Source organism: Anomaloglossus baeobatrachus, chromosome 9 (genome assembly GCF_048569485.1).
Source record: "Anomaloglossus baeobatrachus isolate aAnoBae1 chromosome 9, aAnoBae1.hap1, whole genome shotgun sequence".
NCBI lineage: Eukaryota > Metazoa > Chordata > Amphibia > Anura > Aromobatidae > Anomaloglossus > Anomaloglossus baeobatrachus.
Genome location: NC_134361.1, coordinates 178,713,941 through 178,735,827, shown reverse-complemented (window position 1 = coordinate 178,735,827; position 21,887 = coordinate 178,713,941). Strand labels below are relative to the sequence as shown.

At 47.9% G+C, this 21,887-nt stretch overlaps 1 protein-coding gene across 1 annotated transcript in view; it reads right to left on the bottom strand.

The window, feature by feature from the left end:
• ASTN2 (astrotactin 2) overlaps positions 1 to 21,887 on the bottom strand; it is a 935,497-nt gene that overhangs the window by 689,964 nt on the left and 223,646 nt on the right. Inside the window, exon 3 of the mRNA XM_075324083.1 lies at positions 17,355 to 17,709. Within this exon, the coding sequence (XP_075180198.1) occupies positions 17,355 to 17,709 (355 nt within the window). The remainder of the gene's footprint in view (positions 1 to 17,354; positions 17,710 to 21,887) is intronic.

The window sequence follows — 21,887 nt, the reverse complement described above, 5'->3', positions numbered from 1 at the left end:
AAAAAAACGACGTGTGGTCCCTCCCAATTTTGATACCAGCCAAGATAAAGCCACACGGCTGAAGGCTGGTATTCTCAGGATGGGGAGCGCCGCGTTATGGGGAGCCCCCCAGCCTAACAATATCAGCCAGGAGCCGCCCGGAATTGTCGCATCCATTACATGCGACAGTCCCGGGACTTTACCCGGCTGATCCCGAATTGCCCTGGTGCAGTGGCAATCGGGGTAATAAGGGGTTAATGGCAGAAGCCCATAGCTGCCACTAAAGGCCACTTTACATGCTGCGATATCGGTACCGATATCGCTAGCGTGCGTTCCCGCCCCCATCGGTTGTGCGACACGGGCAAATCGCTGCCCGTGTCGCACAGCATCGGCCGGACCCGTCATACATACTTACCTTCCCTGTGATGTCGCTGTGACCGGTGAACCACCTCCTTTCAAAGGGGGCGGTCGTGCGGCGTCACAACGACGTCACTGAGCGGCCGCCCAATAGAAGCGGAGCGGCGGAGATGAACGGGACGTGACATCCCGCCCACGTCCTTCCTTCAGCATTAGGGCCGGCGGCAGGTAAGGAGAGGTTCCTCGTTCCTGCGGCATCACACGGAGCGATGTGTGCTGCCGCAGGAGCGACGAACTACTTCGTACCTGCAGCTCCAACGATATTCAAGAATGGACCCCCATGTCACCGATGAGCGATTTTGCACATTTTTGCGACGATGCAAAATCGCTCATAGGTGTCACACGCAACAGCATCGCTAATGCGGTCGAATGTGCGTCACAAATTGCGTGACCCCAACGACTTTGCATTAGCGATGTCATAGCGTGTAAAGCCCGCTTAAGTCCTAGGTTAATCATGACAGGCGTCTCCCCAAGATACCTTCCATAATTAACCTGTAAGTGAAAGTAAATAAACACATACACCCAAAAAAATCATTTATTTGGAATAAAAGGCAAAAAAACACCCTCTTTCACCACTTTATTAAAATCTTCAAATACCCCTCCAGGTCCGGCGTAATCCAGAGGTCCCGCGACGCATCCAGCTCTGCTACATGAAGCTGACAGGAGCGGCAGTAGAACACCGCCGCTCCTGTGAGCTCCACGCAGCAACTGAAGTGAATCGCACTGTCTGTGGGGACGTTACTGAGGTAATGCCGGTGTGTGTGCGGTCATGATGAGGGCTGTAGTGTCGGGATGTGTGCGGGGATGTCGGGATGTGTGCAGGGATGTAGGCGGTAATGTCGGGATGTGTGTGGGGATGTAGGCGGTAATGTCGGGATGTGTGTGGGGAAGTCGGCGGTAATGTCAGGATGTGTGCGGGGATGTCGGGATGTGTGCGGGGATGTGGGCGGTAATGTCGGGATGTGGGCGGTAATGTCGGGACGTGTGCGGGGATGTCGGCGGTAATGTCAGGAAGTGTGCGGGAATGTCAGGTTGTGTGCGGAAATGTCGACGGTAATATCAGGATGTGTGCGGGGATGTCGGGATGTGTGCGGGGATGTCGGCGGTAATGTCGGGATGTGGGCGGTAATGTCGGGATGTGTGCGGGGATGCTGGCGGTAATGTCAGGATGTGTGCGGGAATGTCGGGTTGTGTGCGGGGATGTTGGCGGTAATGTCAAGATGTGTGCGGGGATGTCGGGATGTGTGCGGGGATGTCGGCGGTAATGTCGGGATGTGGGCGGAAATGTCAGGACGTGTGCGGGGATGTCGGCGGTAATGTCAGGATGTGTGCGGGAATGTCGGGTTATGTGCGGGGATGTCGGTGGTAATGTCGGGTTGTGTGCGGGGATGTCGGCGGTAATGTCGGGATGTGGGCGGTATTGTCGGGACAAGTGCGGGGATGTCGGCGGTAATGTCGGGATGTGGGCGGTAATGTTGGGATGTGTGCGGGGATGTCGGTGGTAATGTCAGGATGTGTGCGGGAATGTCGGGTTGTGTGCGGGGATGTCGGCGATAATGTCAGGATGTGTGCGGGGATGTTGGGATGTGTTCGGGGATGTCGGCGGTAATGTCGGGATGTGGGCGGTAATGTTGGGATGTGTGCGGGGATGTCGGTGGTAATGTCAGGATGTGTGCGGGAATGTCGGGTTGTGTGCGGGGATGTCGGCGGTAATGTCAGGATGTGTGCGGGGATGTTGGGATGTGTGCGGGGATGTCGGCGGTAATGTCGGGATGTGGGCGGAAATGTCGGGACGTGTGCGGGGATGTCGGCGGTAATGTCAGGATGTGTGCGGGAATGTCGGGTTATGTGTGCGGATATCGGCAGTAATGTCGGGTTGTGTGCGGGGATGTCGGCGGTAATGTCTGATTGTGTGCGGGCATGTCGGCGGTAATGTCGGGTTGCATGCGGGGATGTCGGCGGTAATGTCGGGATGTGTGCGGGGATGTCGGCGGTAATGTCGGGATGAGTGCGGGGATGTCGGGATGTGTGCGGGGATGTCGGGATGTGTGCGGGAATGTCGGGATGTGTGCGGTGAAGATGATAATCGGGACGCCACACACAGACTCTGTCTGTGTCGGCTGTCAGCCGGCATGTAGCAGAGCAGAATTGCCGGGGGAACGCACTGTCAAAAATGCATCCAAAACGCATGCAAAACGCATGGAAAAAGCATCCAAAATGCATGCGTTGTGGATGCATTTTATTTTATAAACGCAGTGTCCAGTCTGCCAGAGGGTGCGTTCTTTTCCGCACTGCAGAGAACGCAACGTGCGCACATAGCCTTAGAGGGGAGAGACAGAATCAGGTAAGGGCCAGAGCATAAGTCGATATCAGCAAGTCAATGTACACAAAACACGGAGATAAGATAGGATGGATGGGCTGGGAGGAGGTAAACAGACACAGGTAGGGGATCAGAGGAATGTGGTAGGACATATCAGGAACTCACCAGAGCCAGCTACATATACCAAAGGCAAAGAATATAACTGGCAAGGCACAAAGGGAGGAGTGGCCAGATATAGCATAACGGGAACAGGAACGAGGCAGAGAGAAGTTAACCCTTGACATGATCAGGCCGGGGCTGGTACACTGCCAAAGCAGATACCGGTCTGGATCATTACAGTGGTTTTTTAAAAAGTCGAGATTGATGAATCAGGTGAAAAAACATCTGAAATCTCTAAATTCCGCCCACAAAACAGAAAGAAAAATAATAGACAAGCATCTATATAATAGACTTTATAAAAGACACAAATAGAATAATGATTGAGGGGAAACAAAAAGAAGGCACAAAAACACAAAACTAGACAATAACAGGTGATGAATTTCAGCCATTGAATTTATCCCAAATGTCACATTTTTTTTATTGGCAGAGTTGCTTTACAATAATGGTGTGACTGCATTAACACATATTTTAACAGGGGTGTATTCAATCTCAATGCCTAGGGTAGTATCAGCTGTAAATGCGACATTGTGAAACGCCAATAGTTCTTTAAATAAAACAAGTGTCATTTGCAATATTAAAAATATGACTCTATGATCTCAGGAGCTTGATAATAAAAAGTCATCTTGGATATTGGAAAATAGCAAAAAAACAATGTTTGAATGGGCAAAACAATGCACAGGTTTAAAAGAATATGATTGACATATGAGAATAGATTTGGGAAAATGTGAGATGTTGGAGGGAATGTAGTAGTGTTTGGATGCTCTGATGTTGGTAGGGCGATAGTCATACACATATTGCAAGAAATAATGGACCATTAAGGTACAACTCCATTTTGATGTCATGCTACCTCTGAGGTCAGAACTTGACTAGTGAAAATTTCAGTATGAGACAGACAACTATTGTAGTCAGTAGCGTAGCTAGTGGGGGGGGCAGAGGGTGCGGTCGCCCCGGGCCCCATGCTCAGAGGGGGCCCACTCGGATCTACAATACTATTAACTGTATCAGTGACACTGCACCTTTAAGTACAGTGGCTTGGCTGCGTCACAAGGTTTAGGTCCTATCACACAGTGCACTGTTTGCAGAGGATTCCCCGCTGTTCCTCCAGGACCTGTGCGGTGCTTAGTGCCGGCTCTGCCTCCCACTGCCTGTGAGTCCCTTATGCTGCACACAGAGCTCTGGGCTGCTGGTAAGACATAGAGAGGATGTAAGATTGTGTGCAGTGGGGGAGGGGAGAGATTTACTCCGGTGACATGTGGCAGTGTCCATTACAGTGGAGTGTGGGGGCCTGATAACATGTATGTAATGAGGGGATGTGTGTGGGGGTAGGGGGGCTATATATTATAAGGGCCTGATAATATGTATGTAATGAAGGGATGTGTGTGGGGGTAGGGGGGCTATATATTATAAGGGCCTGATAATATGTATGTAATGAAGGGATGTGTGTGTGCGGGAGGGGAGCTGTATATTATAATGGCCTGATAACATGTAGTGTGGACCCATCATACTGAGTGTAGGGGAGAAGTAGGTCCATCATACTGTGTATAGTGGAGGTGTGTGCCAATCATACTGTGTATAGGGGAGCTGTGGGCTCATTGTACTGTGTGTAGGGGAGGTGTGAGCCCATAATTCTGTGTATAGGGGATCTGTGGGCTCATCATACTGTGTATAGGGGAGCTGTGAGCCCATTGTACTGTGTGTAGGGAAGGTGTTGGCTCATCGTACTTTATATGATAATATGTATGTAATGAAGGGATGTGTGTGTGGGGGAGGGGAGCTGTATATTATAAGAGCCTGATACCATGTATGTACTGAGGGGATGTGTGAATGGGGGAGGAGACTTTATATTATAAGGGCCTGATCACATGTATGTCCTAAGGGGATGTGTGTGGGGGGGCTATGTATTATAAGGGCCTGATAACATGTAGTGTGGGCCCATCATACGGAGTGTAGGGGAGCTGTGGGCCCATCATACTGTGTATAGGCGAGGTGTGGGCCAATCATACTGTCTATAGGGGAGCTGTGGGCTCATTATACTGTGTGTAGGGGAGGTGTGGGCCCATCATTCTGTGTATAGGGGATCTGTGGGCCCATCATTCTGTGTATAGGTGAGCTGTGAGCCCATTGTACTGTGTGTAGGGAAGGTGTGGGCTCATCGTACTTTATATGATAATATGTATGTAATGAAGGGATGTGTGTGTGGGGGAGGGGAGCTGTATATTATAAGAGCCTGATACCATGTATGTGTGACGCCCTGGACTAGCCAGGTAGTCACATACATACCAACATACACCCCCCCCACCCTAGACAGTAACAACAGTCAGACAAAAAAACCCTTGTTGCCCCCCTCCAGGACCTGATGTCCACACCAGGTGGGGCGGAGCCAGGCAGTTGTCCCCACCCACCGAGGAGTTCACAGGCCTGGAGGCGGGAAAAGGAGACAGATGAGTTTAGGAGGTGGAAGTGAGAGGAGTAAAAGGCCTGCGTGTGCCTGGGTAGGAGCCCAGGCACTGAAAGCAAGGTTCGCAGACGGTGGTGGCCATCTGCAGGAGTTGGTGGAACTCTGCAAAGCCGTAAGGACCGGGGCTGGGCGGTGGCCCACCGGTACCGAACCGGGGAGCGGAGTGAAGCTAAGCACATAGGCAGGGCCATCGGACCCCGACCAGGCTTGGAGTCGCCGACAATAGTCAAATCCGAGTGTGACAGGAACCCCAGGGGTTTCCCAACAACCAAGACCCGACAGAAGGCAAAAGTCCACACCGTGAGGATATACAGCCACTGCCACAGGCTAGAGATCCAAGGGCCAGCGCCTGCGGGCAAAACGGGCTCCTACGGCACCTATACGCCGGGTAGCGGACTACCGGTGGGCAACCACAGGAGTCAGAAAATTCTAAAAGGTGCAGGGAAAGACAGAAACCATCAGCCGTCCGGGGAGAGCACAACAACACTGCAGCCGGCTGCGGGACCCGTCCATCCGGCTGTTTTGGTTTACCAGAGACTCTGTCAGTGATTGTCTCAGTGAGTACACTAGTGCCGTCCGGCACCGCGCCGCGCTGTCCCTGCAACCCTGCACCCCAAACATCCAGCCTCCCCGTTACACCACCGGGCCCCGGGATTACCAACCCCCTACCCACGGAGGGGACAACAACCTAGCTGCTCCCTACCATCTCTCCCAGGATCCCTGTCACCAGCAGCGGTGGTGCCATCATCACCACGTCCCGTGGGTGGTGTCACGAACAATCTCCCTAACCAAACTATCTCTTTTCACTCATGGGTGAGGAGCGCTGCTCGAGTCCCCGGGTCCAGCCCACCGCTCGAGCCACCGAGCAGCAGCAGCAGAAGCCCCAGACCCGAGCGTGGTGAGCGCGTCCCCTCCGCCCGCGACATATGTACTGAGGGGATGTGTGAGTGGGGGAGGGGACTTTATATTATAAGGGCCTGATCACATGTATGTCCTAAGGGGATGTGTGTGGGGGGGGCTATATATTATAAGGGCCTGATAGCATGTAGTGTGGGCCCATCATACGGAGTGTAGGGGAGCTATGGGCTCATCATACTGTGTATAGGCGAGGTGTGGGCCAATCATACTGTCTATAGGGGAGGTGTGTGCCAATCATACTGTGTATAGGAGAGCTGTGGGTTCATTATACTGTGTGTAGTGGAGGTGTAGGCCCATCATTCTGTGTATAGGGGAGCTGTGAGCCCATTGTACTGTGTGTAGGGAAGGTGTGGGCTCATCGTACTTTGCATAGGGGAGCAGTGGGCCCATAATACTGTGTATAGAAGACATTTGGGCGCATAACACTGTGTATATGGGAGTTGTGGGCCCATTATAATGTGTGTAGGGGAGGTGTGGGCCTATTGTACTGTATAAGGAGCTGAGGGCTCATAACACTGTGTATAGAGAACTGTGAGGACATCAAACTCTGTATAGAGAGACATGGGGACCATCATATTGTATATAGAGAGCTGTACCTGGGAGACTCAGGAGACATTGTTAAATGTTAAGTAGTGGACACTTTAGAATCATTATTGTTATAGGGACACTCAGGGTATTGTGACCATCACAGGCACACTGGGGGCATTAATACATTCTAGGGGCAAAATGTGGACACTTTTCTAGGGCACTTGCCAAGGGCAATAATAATTTTGAGGGGGCAATTTTACCATGTAGTGGGCACAAATGAGGCATTATTACCATGTGGAGGTACATTGGTGGCATTAATATGTGGGGTGGTAAGAGGAGCACTGTTATAGAAAGCCACGGACCCCCTTGGGGGGAGGGGCGACATGACCAAGGGGGAGGTAGGGAGTGATGGGGTTAAAAGGGACAGTTGTAGGTATGCCTAATATGGCATTAGGGGATGGTCGTAGCCTGGGAGGAAGAGGAGGAGTAGGGAAAGGGTTAGTCTGGGAGAGTGAAGAGTTACCTCCTCTTCTGCTTCCGGACGCCGATCGATCCCCGCCCATCCTCCCTTTGTTTTGTTATCTGGGGGATGTGGTTTTGGGTAGTTGGGATGCTATTTGTCACAGCAGCGGGGGGGTAGGTCTGGTCCAGAGGTTTGGAAGTGATTGGTGGCTGGACCGGGAGTCATTGTCTTGGATGTGGCAGGCACGGGGTTCTGCCAAAGTGTGGGGTGTCAATCCGTGGGTGATTGGCACCTCGTCTCTGGGTTGGTGTGCTGCGGCCAGGGACAGGGGGAGTAGTAGTTATTGAACTGGGCCTACCCCGGGGGGTCTTGTAAATATTATTGTCTATTGTTATCTGTGTGTTGTTGTCCTGGGTCGCCTGTTGGACGGCGTCCCTAAAGCTGGTGTCACACATAACGACGACGACAACGACGTCGCTGCTACGTCACCATTTTCTGTGACGTTGCAGCGACGTCCCGTCGCTGTCGCTGTGTGTGACATTCAGCAACGACCTGGCCCCTGCTGTGAGGTCGCCGGTCGTTGCTGAATGTCCAGCTTCATTTTTTGGTCGTCACTCTCCCGCTGTGACACACACATCGCTGTGTGTGACAGCGAGAGAGCGACGAAATGAAGCGATCAGGAGCCGGCACTGGCAGCTGCGGTAAGCTGTAACCAGCGTAAACATCGGGTAACCAAGGGAAGACCTTTCCCTGGTTACCCGATGTTTACGCTGGTTACCAGCCTCCGCTCTTGCTGCCAGTGCCGGCTCCTGCACTGTGACATGTGGCTGCAGTATGCATCGGGTAATTAACCCGATGTATACTGTAGCAAGGAGAGCAAGGAGCCAGCACTAAGCAGTGCGCGCGGCTCCCTGCTCTCTGAACTGTGACATGTAGCTGCAGCACACATCGGGTTAATTAACCCGATGTGTGCTGCAGGAGAGCAAGGAGCCAGCGCTAAGCGCGGCTCCCTGCTCTCTGAACATGTAGCGACGTTATGATCGCTGCTTCTGCTGTGTTTGACAGCTAAGCAGCGATCATAACAGCGACTTACAAGGTCGCTGTTACGTCACCGAAAATGGTGACGTAACAGCGACGTCGTTGTCACTGTCGTTTAGTGTGAACCCAGCTTTAGGTGTTAGTTTGTAAACAATAGGCAATAAAAGGCTGCTGTGGCCATTTTGAACCAAGTCGCATGCAGTCCGTGTGTTTATTCTTAGAAGATAAGGGGTTTGGTAACACAGACATCACGACTGGAGAATCCTCCCTCAGCTGGTCATGTACCGCACAGCAGTAACAGTAATAGGGGCACATATGGCAGCAGTGGCTCAGTATTGGGGTATCAGGAGGATGAGGGGATTGTGCGGGTCAGGAATAGATGGTGTCGAGGCTGCAAAATGTGAGAAGTCAGATGAGTCTGTGTTGTAATCTCTGCAGATGAGTTCTGGCTGGAGAAGTCGTCATGTCGGGCTGGGCCAGAAAGAAAAGACAAGAAAAGTGAATGACTCCATGAGAAAGAACAATAGCTGTAAGTCACCACCTATAACTGTACTATAATCTCTCACATGTACTGCAGGACTGATATCTACCACTATATGGTCACCATATGGAGGTAATATCAGTGTTGGCCTTTGTGTAGATTTATTTTCAGTAACAGCGCGGTCATGTGCTGAGGTTCCTCTATACCCATTATTAAGGAGTGCTACAATAGTTGTTACCAGGTTAGGGGCCCATTCAGATGTTTCGACCCCCTGAGCTGAACCACAAGCAAAGCCACTGATTGTAGTAAGTGTGAGATGTGCCTTATTTTAAGCAGATGAATAATGCCAAAGTAGATGATCAACTAAGTGTTAAGATGGTTCACCTGTTATGTGTCACCATAGGTACGGGGAAGAAAGAAGCACATGGCGAAATTGAAGGGAAGAGAAACTCTGTGTCTAGGGAGGCGAAGATAGTGACCCCTGAGTCCCTGACCAAACCTACTGCTGTTCGCTGGGGTCATTCACCACCCTAGATAGGTTCCGCACCTATGCGTCGAGCCGAATACCTGACCCTAGGTATACCTAGCTCTGGACCCAAAATAGGGAACGGATGGGATGAGCTCTTGTTCATCCCCACTAAACAACTATAGAAGACACAAGGGAGACACACAGGGGGGAAAAGCATGAACTACTTATCATTAGATGAATAAGATAGGAGTTCAGCAGAGCTTCCAGTAATGATATCACAGAGGAGAACAAGCCACCTGCTTGCAACCTTAGCTTGAATGAACTGAAAATATCACCAGCACAGTCTATAGAATATTGATAATCAATAGCTGGGTTGAAGGTGAACTCCTGCTGGGTCCAAAAGGAAGAGAGATGAATCCAGCAAGAAAATCAGGGCTCCAGCAATGGAAAGTGAGGGAGTATTCTCTGCCTCCAACACTGTGACCTTCTATGGCCTGAAAACAAAGGACTGTCTGTCAGCTGAGACACACCCGTGACATTATGGTCATAATGCAATAATGCTAGATAATTAGGGATGACAAGGACATTGTAAAGGTCTCTTCCATGAGCTTAGAGTGTATCAGCATTTCTGTCATGGCAGATAGTAGTTATGGAGCTGGGTCAAAAACCAGGATGTCAAGAGCAGAGGTAGGTTCATAGGGCTGATGAAAGATCAAAAAAACAGCCCAAGTTCAACAACAGGCAATTATTAGCAAAACAAAAAGATGTGAACCAGATTTGGTCTATACTATAACTGGCAATGGGAACAGACATTCAGGATCTTAAATAGTCAGCGGTCCTGGCCAGAACTAATAGTAGGAACCTAAATGTGTAACAGAAGACGTCATTGCCAAAGGGGTATCACACTGCATAACCCAGCAAGAAAATCAGGGATCCAGCAATGAAAAGTGAGGGTGCATTCTCTACAGCCAAACACTGTGACCTTCTATGGCCCGAAAACAAATGACTGCCTGTCACCTGTGACACACCCGTGACATTATGGCCATAATGCAATAATGCTAGACAATTAGGGATGACAAGGACATTGTAAAGGTCTCTTCCATGAGCTTAGAGTGTATCAGCATTTCTGTCATGGCGGATAGTAGTCATAGAGTTGGGTCAAAAACCAGGATGTCAAGAGCAGAGGTAGGATCATAGGGCTGATGAAAGATCAAAAAACAGCCCAAGGTCAACAACAGGCCATTAATAACAAAACAAAAAGATGTGAACCAGATCTGGTCTATACTATAACTGGCAATGGGAACAGATATTCAGGATCTTAAATAGTCAGCGGTCCTGGCCAGAACTAATAGTAGGAACCTAAAGAGGTCACTTCCATAGTGGTATTACAAGTCACTGCATAACCCAAAATCATAGAGTAGTCGATCCTTGTCGATTGCGATAAAGACGATACATGGGAACAGAGACAAAGAGGGCAAACAGTGACATCAATGGCACAATCTCCTACTGCTTTATTCCTTTACAGACTACTTTTCAATGGTCCTAAAGTCAAAAGAATATAAAGCTCACAGAAAACAATTTCATAGAAGTAATTAACCTATTCTCACAAATAAACTTTTGTTATAAAAACATTTCTTTTTATTATTTGAAAAAGTGACATATTAAAACACTTCACAGATATGTAAGACAAAATTCCACCAACAAGTGAACCAATAATAACATTTCTCCCAAGGATGGTCTTATACCTAATAATAATAATCTTTATTTCTATAGCGCCAACATATTCCGCAGCACTTTACAATTCAGGAGGATCATATACAAACAAGTAACAGTTATAGAAGATACAATATTTAAAGGGAAAAAAGACAAACCTGGTCGTGAGAGCTTACAATCTACAATAAGATGGGGGGGCAAGGTACAAGTGCTTATTTACAATGACAATCCAGCCATCTCAAGGAAATGGGGGATAGATAATAACGTCCTGGACAAGTTGGCCAGAAGCCTTGAGATGCATTTGGGTGCCATGGAGTTTGACGTGGGGTTATGTTCTGAGAAGTTGTGGAGGGCTTAGGTGAAATTAGTTTGGCTAGGGATTGTGATAGGCCGCCCTAAAAAGATGCGTTTTTAGGGTGCGTCTGAAGCTGAGTAAGTTGTGATTTGTCCTAACTTCTTGGGGTAGAGCGTTCCAGAGGGTTGGTGCAGCTCGGAAGAAGTCTTGGATCCGGGAGTGGGAGGTTCGAATTAGTGTGGATGTTAGTCGAAAGTCATTTGCAGAGCGTAGAGAACGGGTGGGATGATAGACAGTGAGGAGGGTGGAGATGTAGGGAGGGGGCCGCACTGTGGAGAGCTTTGTGGGTGAGAACAAGCAGTTTGAATTGGATCCTGTGATATATGGGCAACCAGTGCAATGACTGGCACAGAGCAGAGGCATCCGAGTAGCGGTTATCCAGATAGGTGACCCTGGATGCTGCATTAAGGATAGACTGTAGAGGAGAGAGTCTAGTTAGGGGGAGACCAATTAATAAAGAGTTACAGTAGTCAAGGTGAGAGTGGATCAGGGCCACGGTGAGGGTTTTTGTCGTTTCCATTGTGAGAAAGGGGTGGATTCTAGAGATGTTCTTGAGGTGCAAGCGGCAGGAGCGGGCAAGAGATAGTATATGGGAGGTGAAGGAGAGATTAGTGTCAAGTATAACACCCAGACAGCGGGCCTGCGGCCTAGGACTTATCGTGGTGCCACACACAGAGAGGGAGATGTCAGGTTTAGGAAGGTTGGGAGATGGAGGGAAAAGCAGAAGTTCAGTTTTGGAAAGGTTAAGTTTCAGATAGAGAGCAGACATGACGTTGCAAATTGCAGTCAGGCAGTCACTTGTGTTCTGTAGTACAGCGGGGGTGAGCTCAGGGGATGAGGTGTATAGCTGTGTGTCATCAGCATAAAGATGGTACTGGAAGCCAAATCTGCTGATGGTCATTCCAATTGGGGCAGTGTAGAGGGAGAATAATACCCATCAATATTTATAATAATAAGGACACAGTCGGGCTATAGTTATGATGAAAACATTTTACAGTCGACTATAGGTCAATTGTCATAAGTCCGAGTCACAATTTACGGAGTTTAATTCTGAGGACGACCCCAGAGATTAGGTACTGTAGATCTGTACCTATGGCAAAATAGCCACTAGATACAGCCCCAGTCTCAACCATCTATGGGTTGACTAGGTACTAATAGATCTAAAGGAGTTTAATTCTAAATACAGCTTCGGACAATATTAGTATAATAATATAGCCATTTGGATCACAAGGATCTTGGTTAAATGTTATGCATAACCCCAGTTGTGTATAATTTTCCTATTACGATATAGCGAGAGAGTATAGACATAAGTCATATTAATTTTTATGACTCAAAGTTTAAAGGAGAAAAAAGCAATACACCCAATATATATTACTGTTACGTTACATCACTAAAGAACTTGACCCGACATGTTTCTCCTCCCCAGAAGGAGGTTCTTCAGGGTCAGTAACACCATACAAAATGTATCAAATTGGTGTATATATGTGACGCCCTGGACTAGCCAGGTAGTCACAGACATACCAACACACACACCCCCACCCTAGGCAGTTACAGCAGCCAAACACAAAACCCTTGCTGCCTACCTCCAGAGTCTGATGTCCACACCAGGTGGGGCGGAGCCAGGCGGTTGGCCCCACCCACCGAGGAGTTCACAGTCCTGGAGGCGGGAAAAGTGACAGATCAGTCTTGGAGGTGAAAGAGAGAGGAATGAACACTTGAGTGACTGGGTAGGAGCCCAGACACTAACAGCAAGGTTGGCAGACGGTGGTGGCCGTCTGCAGGAGTTAGTGGAACTCCGCACAGCCGCAAGGACCGGGGTCGGGCGTCGGCCCGAAGGTACCGGCCCGGGGAACGGAGTCAAGCTAAGCACACAGGCAGGGCCATCGTACCCCGACCAGGCTTGGAGCCGCCGTCAATAGTCAAATCTGAATGTGACAGGAACCCCAGGGGTTTCTCAAGTACTAAAGTCCCGATTGAAGGCAACCGTCCACCCAGAGAGGATATACAGCCACCGCCACAGGCTAGAGATCTAAGGGCCAGTGCCTGCGGGCAAAACGGGCTCCTACGGCACCTATACGCCGGGGAGCGGACTACCGGTGGGCAACCACAGGAGTCAAGAACATTCTCAAAGGTGCAGGGAAAGACAGCCACCATCAGCCGTCCAGGGAGAGCACAACAACAACACTGCAGCCGGCTGCGGGACCCGTCCATCCGGCCGTTTTGGTTTACCAGAGACTCTGTCAGTGATTGTCTGAGTGAGTACACCAGTGCCGTCCGGCACCGCGCCCCACAGTCCCTGCACCCCAGCTATCCGGCCTCCTCGTTACACCATCGGGCCCCGGGATCACCAACCCCTGCCCACGGAGGGGACAACATCTCAGCTGCACCCTACTATCTCCCCCGGGATCCCCGTTACCAGCAGCGGTGGTGCCATTATCACCACGACCCGTGGGTGGCGTCACGAACAATCTCCCTAACCAAACCACTACCCCCTTTCACTCACGGGTGAGGAGCGCTGCTCGAGTCCCCGGGTCCGGTCCACCGCTTGAGCCACCGAGCAGCAGCAGCAGTAGCCCCGGACCCGAGCGTGGCGAGCGCGTCCCCTCCGCCCGCGACATATACAACCATTCATATGTCCATCATTGTTGTCAAAGGATACTGGCAATCTCGATAAGCTGGTACAGCTGTGGTCCTGGGTTATTTTCAAAGAGGTATAATCCTGTGTTTATAAGATGGAATAGGTAGTCGGTATCCAGAATGTTCCCAATATTCAACAACCCCTAAAACATCCATGGTGTCAAGATTCTACCGTAACTCATACCTTATTTACTGACACTAGTCCTTCCAATACATAGTGTCTCCCAAGAAGTTACATAAAATTGGTCATTAACCCAGCAGAAGTCCAGGGAAGATATATAAGTTCATATAGGCAGCAATATGCTTCAGGTTTAAGAAAAAGACTGCCTGGTAACTGGACCTCTCCCAATGGCTGGTTACCAGGTAGTCTTTTTCTTAAACCTGAAGCATATTGCTGCCTATTTGAACTTATATATCTTGACATCCTGGTTGTTTTAGGGGTTGTTGAATATTGGGAACATTTTGGATACCGACTACCTATTCCATCTTATAAACACAGGATTATACCTCTTTGAAAATAACCCAGGACCACAGCTGTACCAGCTTATCGAGATTGCCAGTTTCCTTTGGCAACAATGATGGACATATGAATGGTTGATACATTTTGTATGATGTTACTGACCCCTGAAGAACCTCCTTCTGGGGAGGAGAAACGCGTCAGATCAAGTTCTTTAGTGATGTAACAGTAATAATATATTGGGAGCATTGCTTTTTTTCTCATACAAATTAATATGACTTATGCCTATACTCTCTCACTATATTGTAATAGGTGAATTATACACAAGAGGGGATATGCATAACATTTAACCAAGATCCTTGTGATGCAAATGGCTATACACTGGAACCTTGGTTAACGAGAACAATCCGTTCTGGGAGTGTGCTTGTTAACCAAGTCACTCGTTCAACAAAGCAAGATTTCCCATAGGCAATCATTGCAATGCAAACAATTCGTTCCACAACTTGTTAAATGTCCCATTCAGGTCCCCTATTGGGTCATTCCACACACGCACAAAAATGTACAAACACACAAAAACTCACAGAAACACACACAAGCATGCACGCGCACATATTATGCTCATCTTACCTTCCGTTCCATCGTCGGTCTCCTGGGACAAGCTGTTCTCTAGCACGGGCTGTGTATCGGGTTACCATAACGACGAGGGAGGAACTTCCGCTGCCAGAGTGCTGACGTCAAAGGCAGGAGCCGCTTGCCTCTGATTGGCCTGCCTTTGAGTAGCGGGTTACAAGGGAACTTCCTGCTTTGTTGCTATGGTTGCCGATGCACAGCCTGGAGTGGAGCGGCGAACTACAGGACCCAGGAGGCTGGCGATGGAACTGAAGGTACATATATTATGCTCATGTGATGCCCTGGACTAGTCGGGTCGTCCCAGGTAGTCACACACAACACCACACCCCCTCCCGGCTAGGTGACATCAGTCAAACTAAAATCCTTGTCACCACCCTCCAGGTTTGATGTCCACACCAGGAGGGCGTAGCCAGGCGGTTGGCTAAGCCCACCGAGGAGTTCACAGGCCTGGAGGCGGGAAAACAGACACCCACTAGTTCAAGTGCAAGTCGAGAGCAGTCAAGTTCACGGGCAGTCCTGTGTTCAGGCTGCCAAGAGACTACCAGGTGGCTGGGTCGGGGCCCAGTCACCATTGGCAAGGAGGCAAATGGGGGTGGCTGCCTGCAGGAGACCGGGAAGACAACCGATGGAACCGTAAGGGACCGGGACAGGGTAGTGGCCCGCCGGAACCGAATCAGGGAGCCAACTGGATACCGGAGCACCAGGGAGGGTACTCAGACCCAGTACAAAGCCCTGAACTGACAGGGCCGAGTCGAATCAACTGATTGCGGACTGGACCTTAGGACCTATCCCACACAAGTCCCGTTAGAAGACAACAGCCCAACCATACAAGGTAAAGCCACCGCCAAGGCATAGAGACCCAAAGGGCCAGCGTCTGCGGGTAAACGGGCTCCTTCGGCATATACAAGTCGGGGAGCGGACTACCAGTGTCTAGGCATAGGAGTCAAACATTTACACACAGAGGTGCAGGAGAAAGGCGGAGGCCACCAACCTATTCTGGGAGAGGCTGCAGCCAACTGCGGGCCCCGTTCACCACTCCGTTTGGTTTACCAGAGACTCCGGTGTCTTGTGTCGGTGTGAGTACACCAGTGCCATCAGGCACCGCACCTCTCTGCACCGCAACACTTCACGCTGCACCCCGACCCTCGCCTACTGGGCCCCCGGGACCAACATTCCCTACCCACGGAGGGGTCAACACCTAGCTGCACCATTACACCGCTCCCGGGAGCCCCATACCTTCACCACAGCGGTAGTTTCTACAATCACCACAACCGTGGGTGGCGTCACGAACTTACATTACAAACTAACCCACCGCGGCCCCGGAGGTGGAACTCCTCACCCAAATCACTGCGTATAGCGCCAACTCCCTTGCGGAGTGACGTGACCCCCGGGTCTGTGAGAGGCTCAAGCTACCACCCGCAGAACGAGCACGGATCCGAGCGGCTCGGCGGTCGCAGCCGAGCCCGCGGGGCGGTACACTCACCTTACCTTCTGATCCATCGCCGGCCTCCTGGGTCTTGTAGTTCACCGCAAAGACGTCGCAATGAGCCGGCGAACTAAAAGAACCATGAGGCCGGCGGTGGAACGGAAGGTAAGGTGAGCATAATACTGCATGTGCATGCTTGCGTGTGTGTTTGTGTATGTTTGTGCGTGCTTGTGTGTGTTTGTGTGGACTGCAAGAGCAGGTCAGAGCGCGGTGGATGTACGGAACCGGAAGTGTGTGCAGTGAGGATTTTGCTCGTACAGCAAAGCTTTCTCGTAAACCGGGTTACAAATTTACAGAAAGCTTTGCTTGTTAAGCGAAATTTTCATTAAGTGGGTTACTCGTTAAGCGAGGTACCACTGTATTATTATACTAATATTGTCCGGGGCTGTATTTAGAATTAAACTCCTTTAGATCTATTAGTACCTGGTCCATCCATAGATAATTCAGACTGGGGCTGTATCTAGTGGCTATTTTGCCATAGATACATATCTACAGTACCTAATCTCTGGGGTCGACCTCAGAATTAAACTCCATAAATCGTGACTCGGACTTATGACAATTGACCTATAGTCGACTGTAAAATGTTTTTATGATAACTATAGCCCGACTGTGTCATTATTATAAAGATTGATGGGTATTATTCAGGTATAAGGCCATCCTTGGCAGAAATGTTATTATTGGTTCACTTTTTGGTGAAAATTTGTCTTTCATATCTGTGAAGTGTTTTAATATGTCACTTTTTCAAATAAAAATAAATGTTGTTTTTATATCAAAAGAATATAATTAAGCTTATTTTATATTTACCAAGATTCAGAATTATTTTTTTGCTGTTTTTTTGCTACATACCTCTTTTTTGCATTTTCCTCTTCTCTTTTCTATCTAGCGTCATTTGCTTTGTGTGATCCATCTGATTCTCTCGCTCTGTGCTCCTTTGAGATTCTTCTTCCTCACAATCGTAATCATCCAAAATTGGGGTCTCTCGTATAGACATTCTCAAAACCGAGCTGTGGGGTTGCAACTTAGATGTCCTAAAGTCCCGAGATGGGGGTCCTAGCAGAACAGAGGGGATGTAGTGTATTTCGTGAGTGGCTTCGGTGCTGGCACTCTTTTGTGGAATTCTTCTTCGCTTGTACCATCGCCGTTGAGCAAACAATGCAACTGAGAAAATTAGCAGAAGTAAAAGCAGTGCGATCAGTCCTCCCTATGGAAAACAAAAAACAAGGGCTTAAACACATATGCACATGGAAAGGTATAAGTAGGTTAATTATAACAGCAAAGAATTTTTCAAGAAAAACAAAGCCAACAAAAAAAATCATGTTTTTATCAAAATTTCTTTGATGTCATGTCATCAGCGGAGTTTTATAGGCAATTTTAACCCTAACAGCACAGCTATAAATTTTGCACTATGTGCATAAAATACTCTGGACAATAATTCAGTGATATTCTTATGATTATTGGGGTCAAGATTTTGATATTTCAGAACATACCAATGTGTCCTTAGTCCTTAACTTTTCGCAAAGCTAAATAGATCCAGAGATGAGAGTCACAAGATGATCAGTTATGAGATAAACATGATTTTGTGATACTCTGTTGGGAGTTGTTTACATTATGAGTATATGGTGACTAAATGTCAATTGTAGCTGATTAGTGTCTTGCTGATACAGTATTTCGTGATATTGAAATGATATGTTACACACCTGTCCTCGGATCCGGGCCTTTCTTCTCTCAACCCGGTCCACTAAACTCTGTTGTGCTCAACATTGGGCTTTGCAGATGGCCCAGCGTGTACCATGTAATCGACCACCTAGTTCAATATCAGGCTCAACAAGACACATACCTGTGTCTTGATATTAAGACTTTTCGTGTTTCTGAGTCATGTCTGCTTACTGATTTCATTATCTCTGCTACCAGTCTCATGTCTGCCTGTGGCTTCAAGGACCTCAACTTCTGCGGGTCTCCTGTCGGCTTGCAGCTTCCAGTATCTCTACAACATGTCTTCTGTCTTCCTGTAGCTTCCAGTAGTTCTGCTGTTGCTCTCCTGTCTGTCTTTGGTTTCCAGTACCTCTGCTACTGGTTTTCTGTCTGTCTGTGGTTTCTGTACCTCTAATAACAGTTTCCTGTCTGCCTGTGCCTTTTCAGAACTTCTGCTATCTGTATCCCGGCATTCATATGTCTGGTACTGATATGCTATCTGCCTGCAGTTTCCAGTACCTCTGCTACTTGTCTCCTGTCTGCCTGCGGCTTCAAGAATCTTTTCTACTGGTCACCTATAGGCTTGTAGCTGCAAGTAGTATCTCTACAACATGTCTCCTGTTTTCATGTGGCTTCCAATACTTCTGCTGTTGGTCTCCTGTCTACCTTTGGCTTCTAGTACTTCTGGTACCGGTTTTATGTCTGTATGTGGCTTCCAGCACCTCTCCTACCAGTTTCCTGTCTGCCTGAAGCTTCCAGTACCTCTGCTACCTGCTTCTCGGCATCTAATACCTCTGCTACCAATATTCTGTCTGCCTGCAGCTTCCAGAACCTCTGCAATCTGCTTCCCTTCATCTAGTAGCTCTGTTACCGAAATTCTGTCTGCCTGCAGGTTCCAGTACCTCTGCTACCTGCTTCCCGACATCTAGTACCTCTGCTACCAATATTCTGTCTGCCTGGGGCTTCAAGTACCTCTGGTACCTGTTTCCTTGCATCTAGTACCTCTGCTACCGATATTCTGTCTGCCTGGTGCTTCCAGTACCTCTGCAACCTGCTTCCTGGCATCTAGTACCTCTGCTACCAATATTCTGTCTGCCTGCAGTTTCATGTACCCCTGCTACCTGCTTCCCTTCATCTAGTACCTCTACTACCAAAATTCTCTCTGCCTGCAGCTTCCAGGACCTCTGCTACTAGTTCCTGTCCCTCTGTGGCTTTCAGTACCTCTACTACTTGCTTCACAGCTTCCAGTACATCTGCTGATGACATCCTGTGTTCCTGTCCCTTACAGTACCTCTGCTACTTGTCTCCTTTCTGCCTGCTGCTTGCTGTACCTTTGCTAACAGTCTACTGTCTGCCTGCTTCTTGCTGTACCTCTGCTACCTGTTTTCTGCATACATCATCCGCTTATTGCACCCACACCTCTGGCCCGTGTGCCCACCCAGACCTTAGGCTTGGAGGATCCACCTCACCAGGTGAGCCTAAACATTATATAATGTGAAACTGGCGTCGGTAACAAATTTCATGTGAGGTTGGGGTAGAAAAATCACAGTCGATTCTTAAAGTTTAGTAGCAAGTTGCAAAAGTTTACTATACGGTTACATCAACTAAAATATCAAACATTTTTATAAAGGGAAAAAAAAAAGTTAAAATATCAACTGTAGACTGTTATAGAGCTATGGCAAAACAGTTAAGTGCAGCAATGCTTAGTGCTACATTTCGACCTGCTATGTTACATTTCGTGTTACACAGGGTTACATATCAGTCTGCATGGTTTGACAGTTATATTAGTAACCATATTATTAAAAGATGATGATATAGTGATACTGACATATTTTTGACATTACAATATTTTTCTCCCATAGCAATATGGAGATTCGAAAATATCAGAGCATTACATCCAGCGTTATCAGACAAACAATAACACTTTAGTGATAGGTATAAAATGTTGCCGCAGTGTAGGAAATTCTATAAAATAAAGAAATAGCCATTACTTACCTAAGATTCCACCAATGCTCAGCCGGTACTCACTGGTCCTGCAGTGGGGACATTCAATGATTAGCGGTATCGAACCTCCTTCTGTTCCATTGGTCCCAGTTGGACCTGATATGTTGACATCTCTTCCATTATTCATGTGACTGGTGCAGCAATGATCAGGGCTCACAAGTTGCGTGCCATGGATGCAAATGTCACCACTGAGGCCAGTGATTGGCAGCAGTAATTCCTAATGGATGGCATGTCATCACTACTTGAACTGGAACCAACTGATGGGTAATGGATATTTCTGTGTAACATTCACTAGTTTCTTGCAAGAGTGGAAACATCCTGGAAAACCTCACGAGAGGATGCAGGTTTTCATATTTTCTGCATTATTTGAGTTTTTATGATATATACCAGTCAACTAAATATGCCAATTGAAATGACTTTTCCAATCCGCAAAAAAAAAATCTCCTTGTTTTGAGCTGCTTTTAACTTCATATACAGTATAATAGTTCTCTAATATTGTATTATCAGATATAGTCACCTTTAAAGATAAGCGGATCGTTCCGCGCAAATCGTTAAAAATTAAAATTGCGTGAAATTTGTAGGTCCCCACAAATTCAAACTATTTCCGTTTCAATATGCAAGGATCGCAAAAACAAAAATGGGAGTGCTAATCTCAGTCCGTCAATAATAATCCAAAGATTCAGGTATTAGGGAGGTGCAGGACCTGCAGAGTCAGTGTAACTATGAATTGATTGATATGTTATATACTGCAGAAACCACATTTAAGTAACAGAGTTTTTTTATTCTTTACACAGTGCACAAAAAAAAGGGCAATTTAATACCCCTCTGCTCTAATTTTGCTACTGAAGACAAATCCTGTAACCAAGTCTTGTGTTTCTTCCTGGATTGTGAGGCAGGCAAGCCATATACAGTGGGTATGGAAAGTATTCAGACCCCTTTAAATTTTTCACTCTTTGTTTCATTGCAGCCATTTGGTAAATTCAAAAAAGTTCATTTTTTTTCTCATTAATGTACACTCTGCACCCCATCTTGACAGAAAAAAAAACAGAAATGTAGAAATTTTTGCAAATGTATTAAACAAGAAAAACTGAAATATCACATGGTCATAAGTATTCAGACACTTTGATCAGACACTTATATTTAAGTCACATGCTGCCCATTTCCTTGTGATCCTCCTTGAGATGGTTCTACTCCTTCATTGGAGTCCAGCTGTGTTTAATTAAACTGATAGAACTTGATTTGCAAAGGCGCACACCTGTCTACAAAAGACCTCACAGCTCACAGTGCATGTCACACCATATGAGAAGCATGAGGTCAAAATAACTGCCCAAGGAGTTCAAAGATAAAATTATGGCGAGGCACAGATCTGGCCAAGGTTACAAAATAATTTCTGCAGCATTCAAGGTTCCTAAGAGTACAGTGGCCTCCAAAATCCTTAAATGGAGGACGTTTGGGACCACCAGAACTCTTCCTAGAAATGGCCGTCCAGCCAAACTGAGCAATCGTGGGAGAAGAGCCTTGGTGAGAGAGGTAAAGAAGAACCCCAAGATCACTGTGGCTGAGCTCCAAAGATGCAGTAGGGAGATGGGAAAAAGTTCCGTAAAGTCAACTATCAATACAATGCCCAACAGTGAAACATGGTGGTGGCAGCATCATGCTATTGGGGTGTTTTTCAGCTGCAGT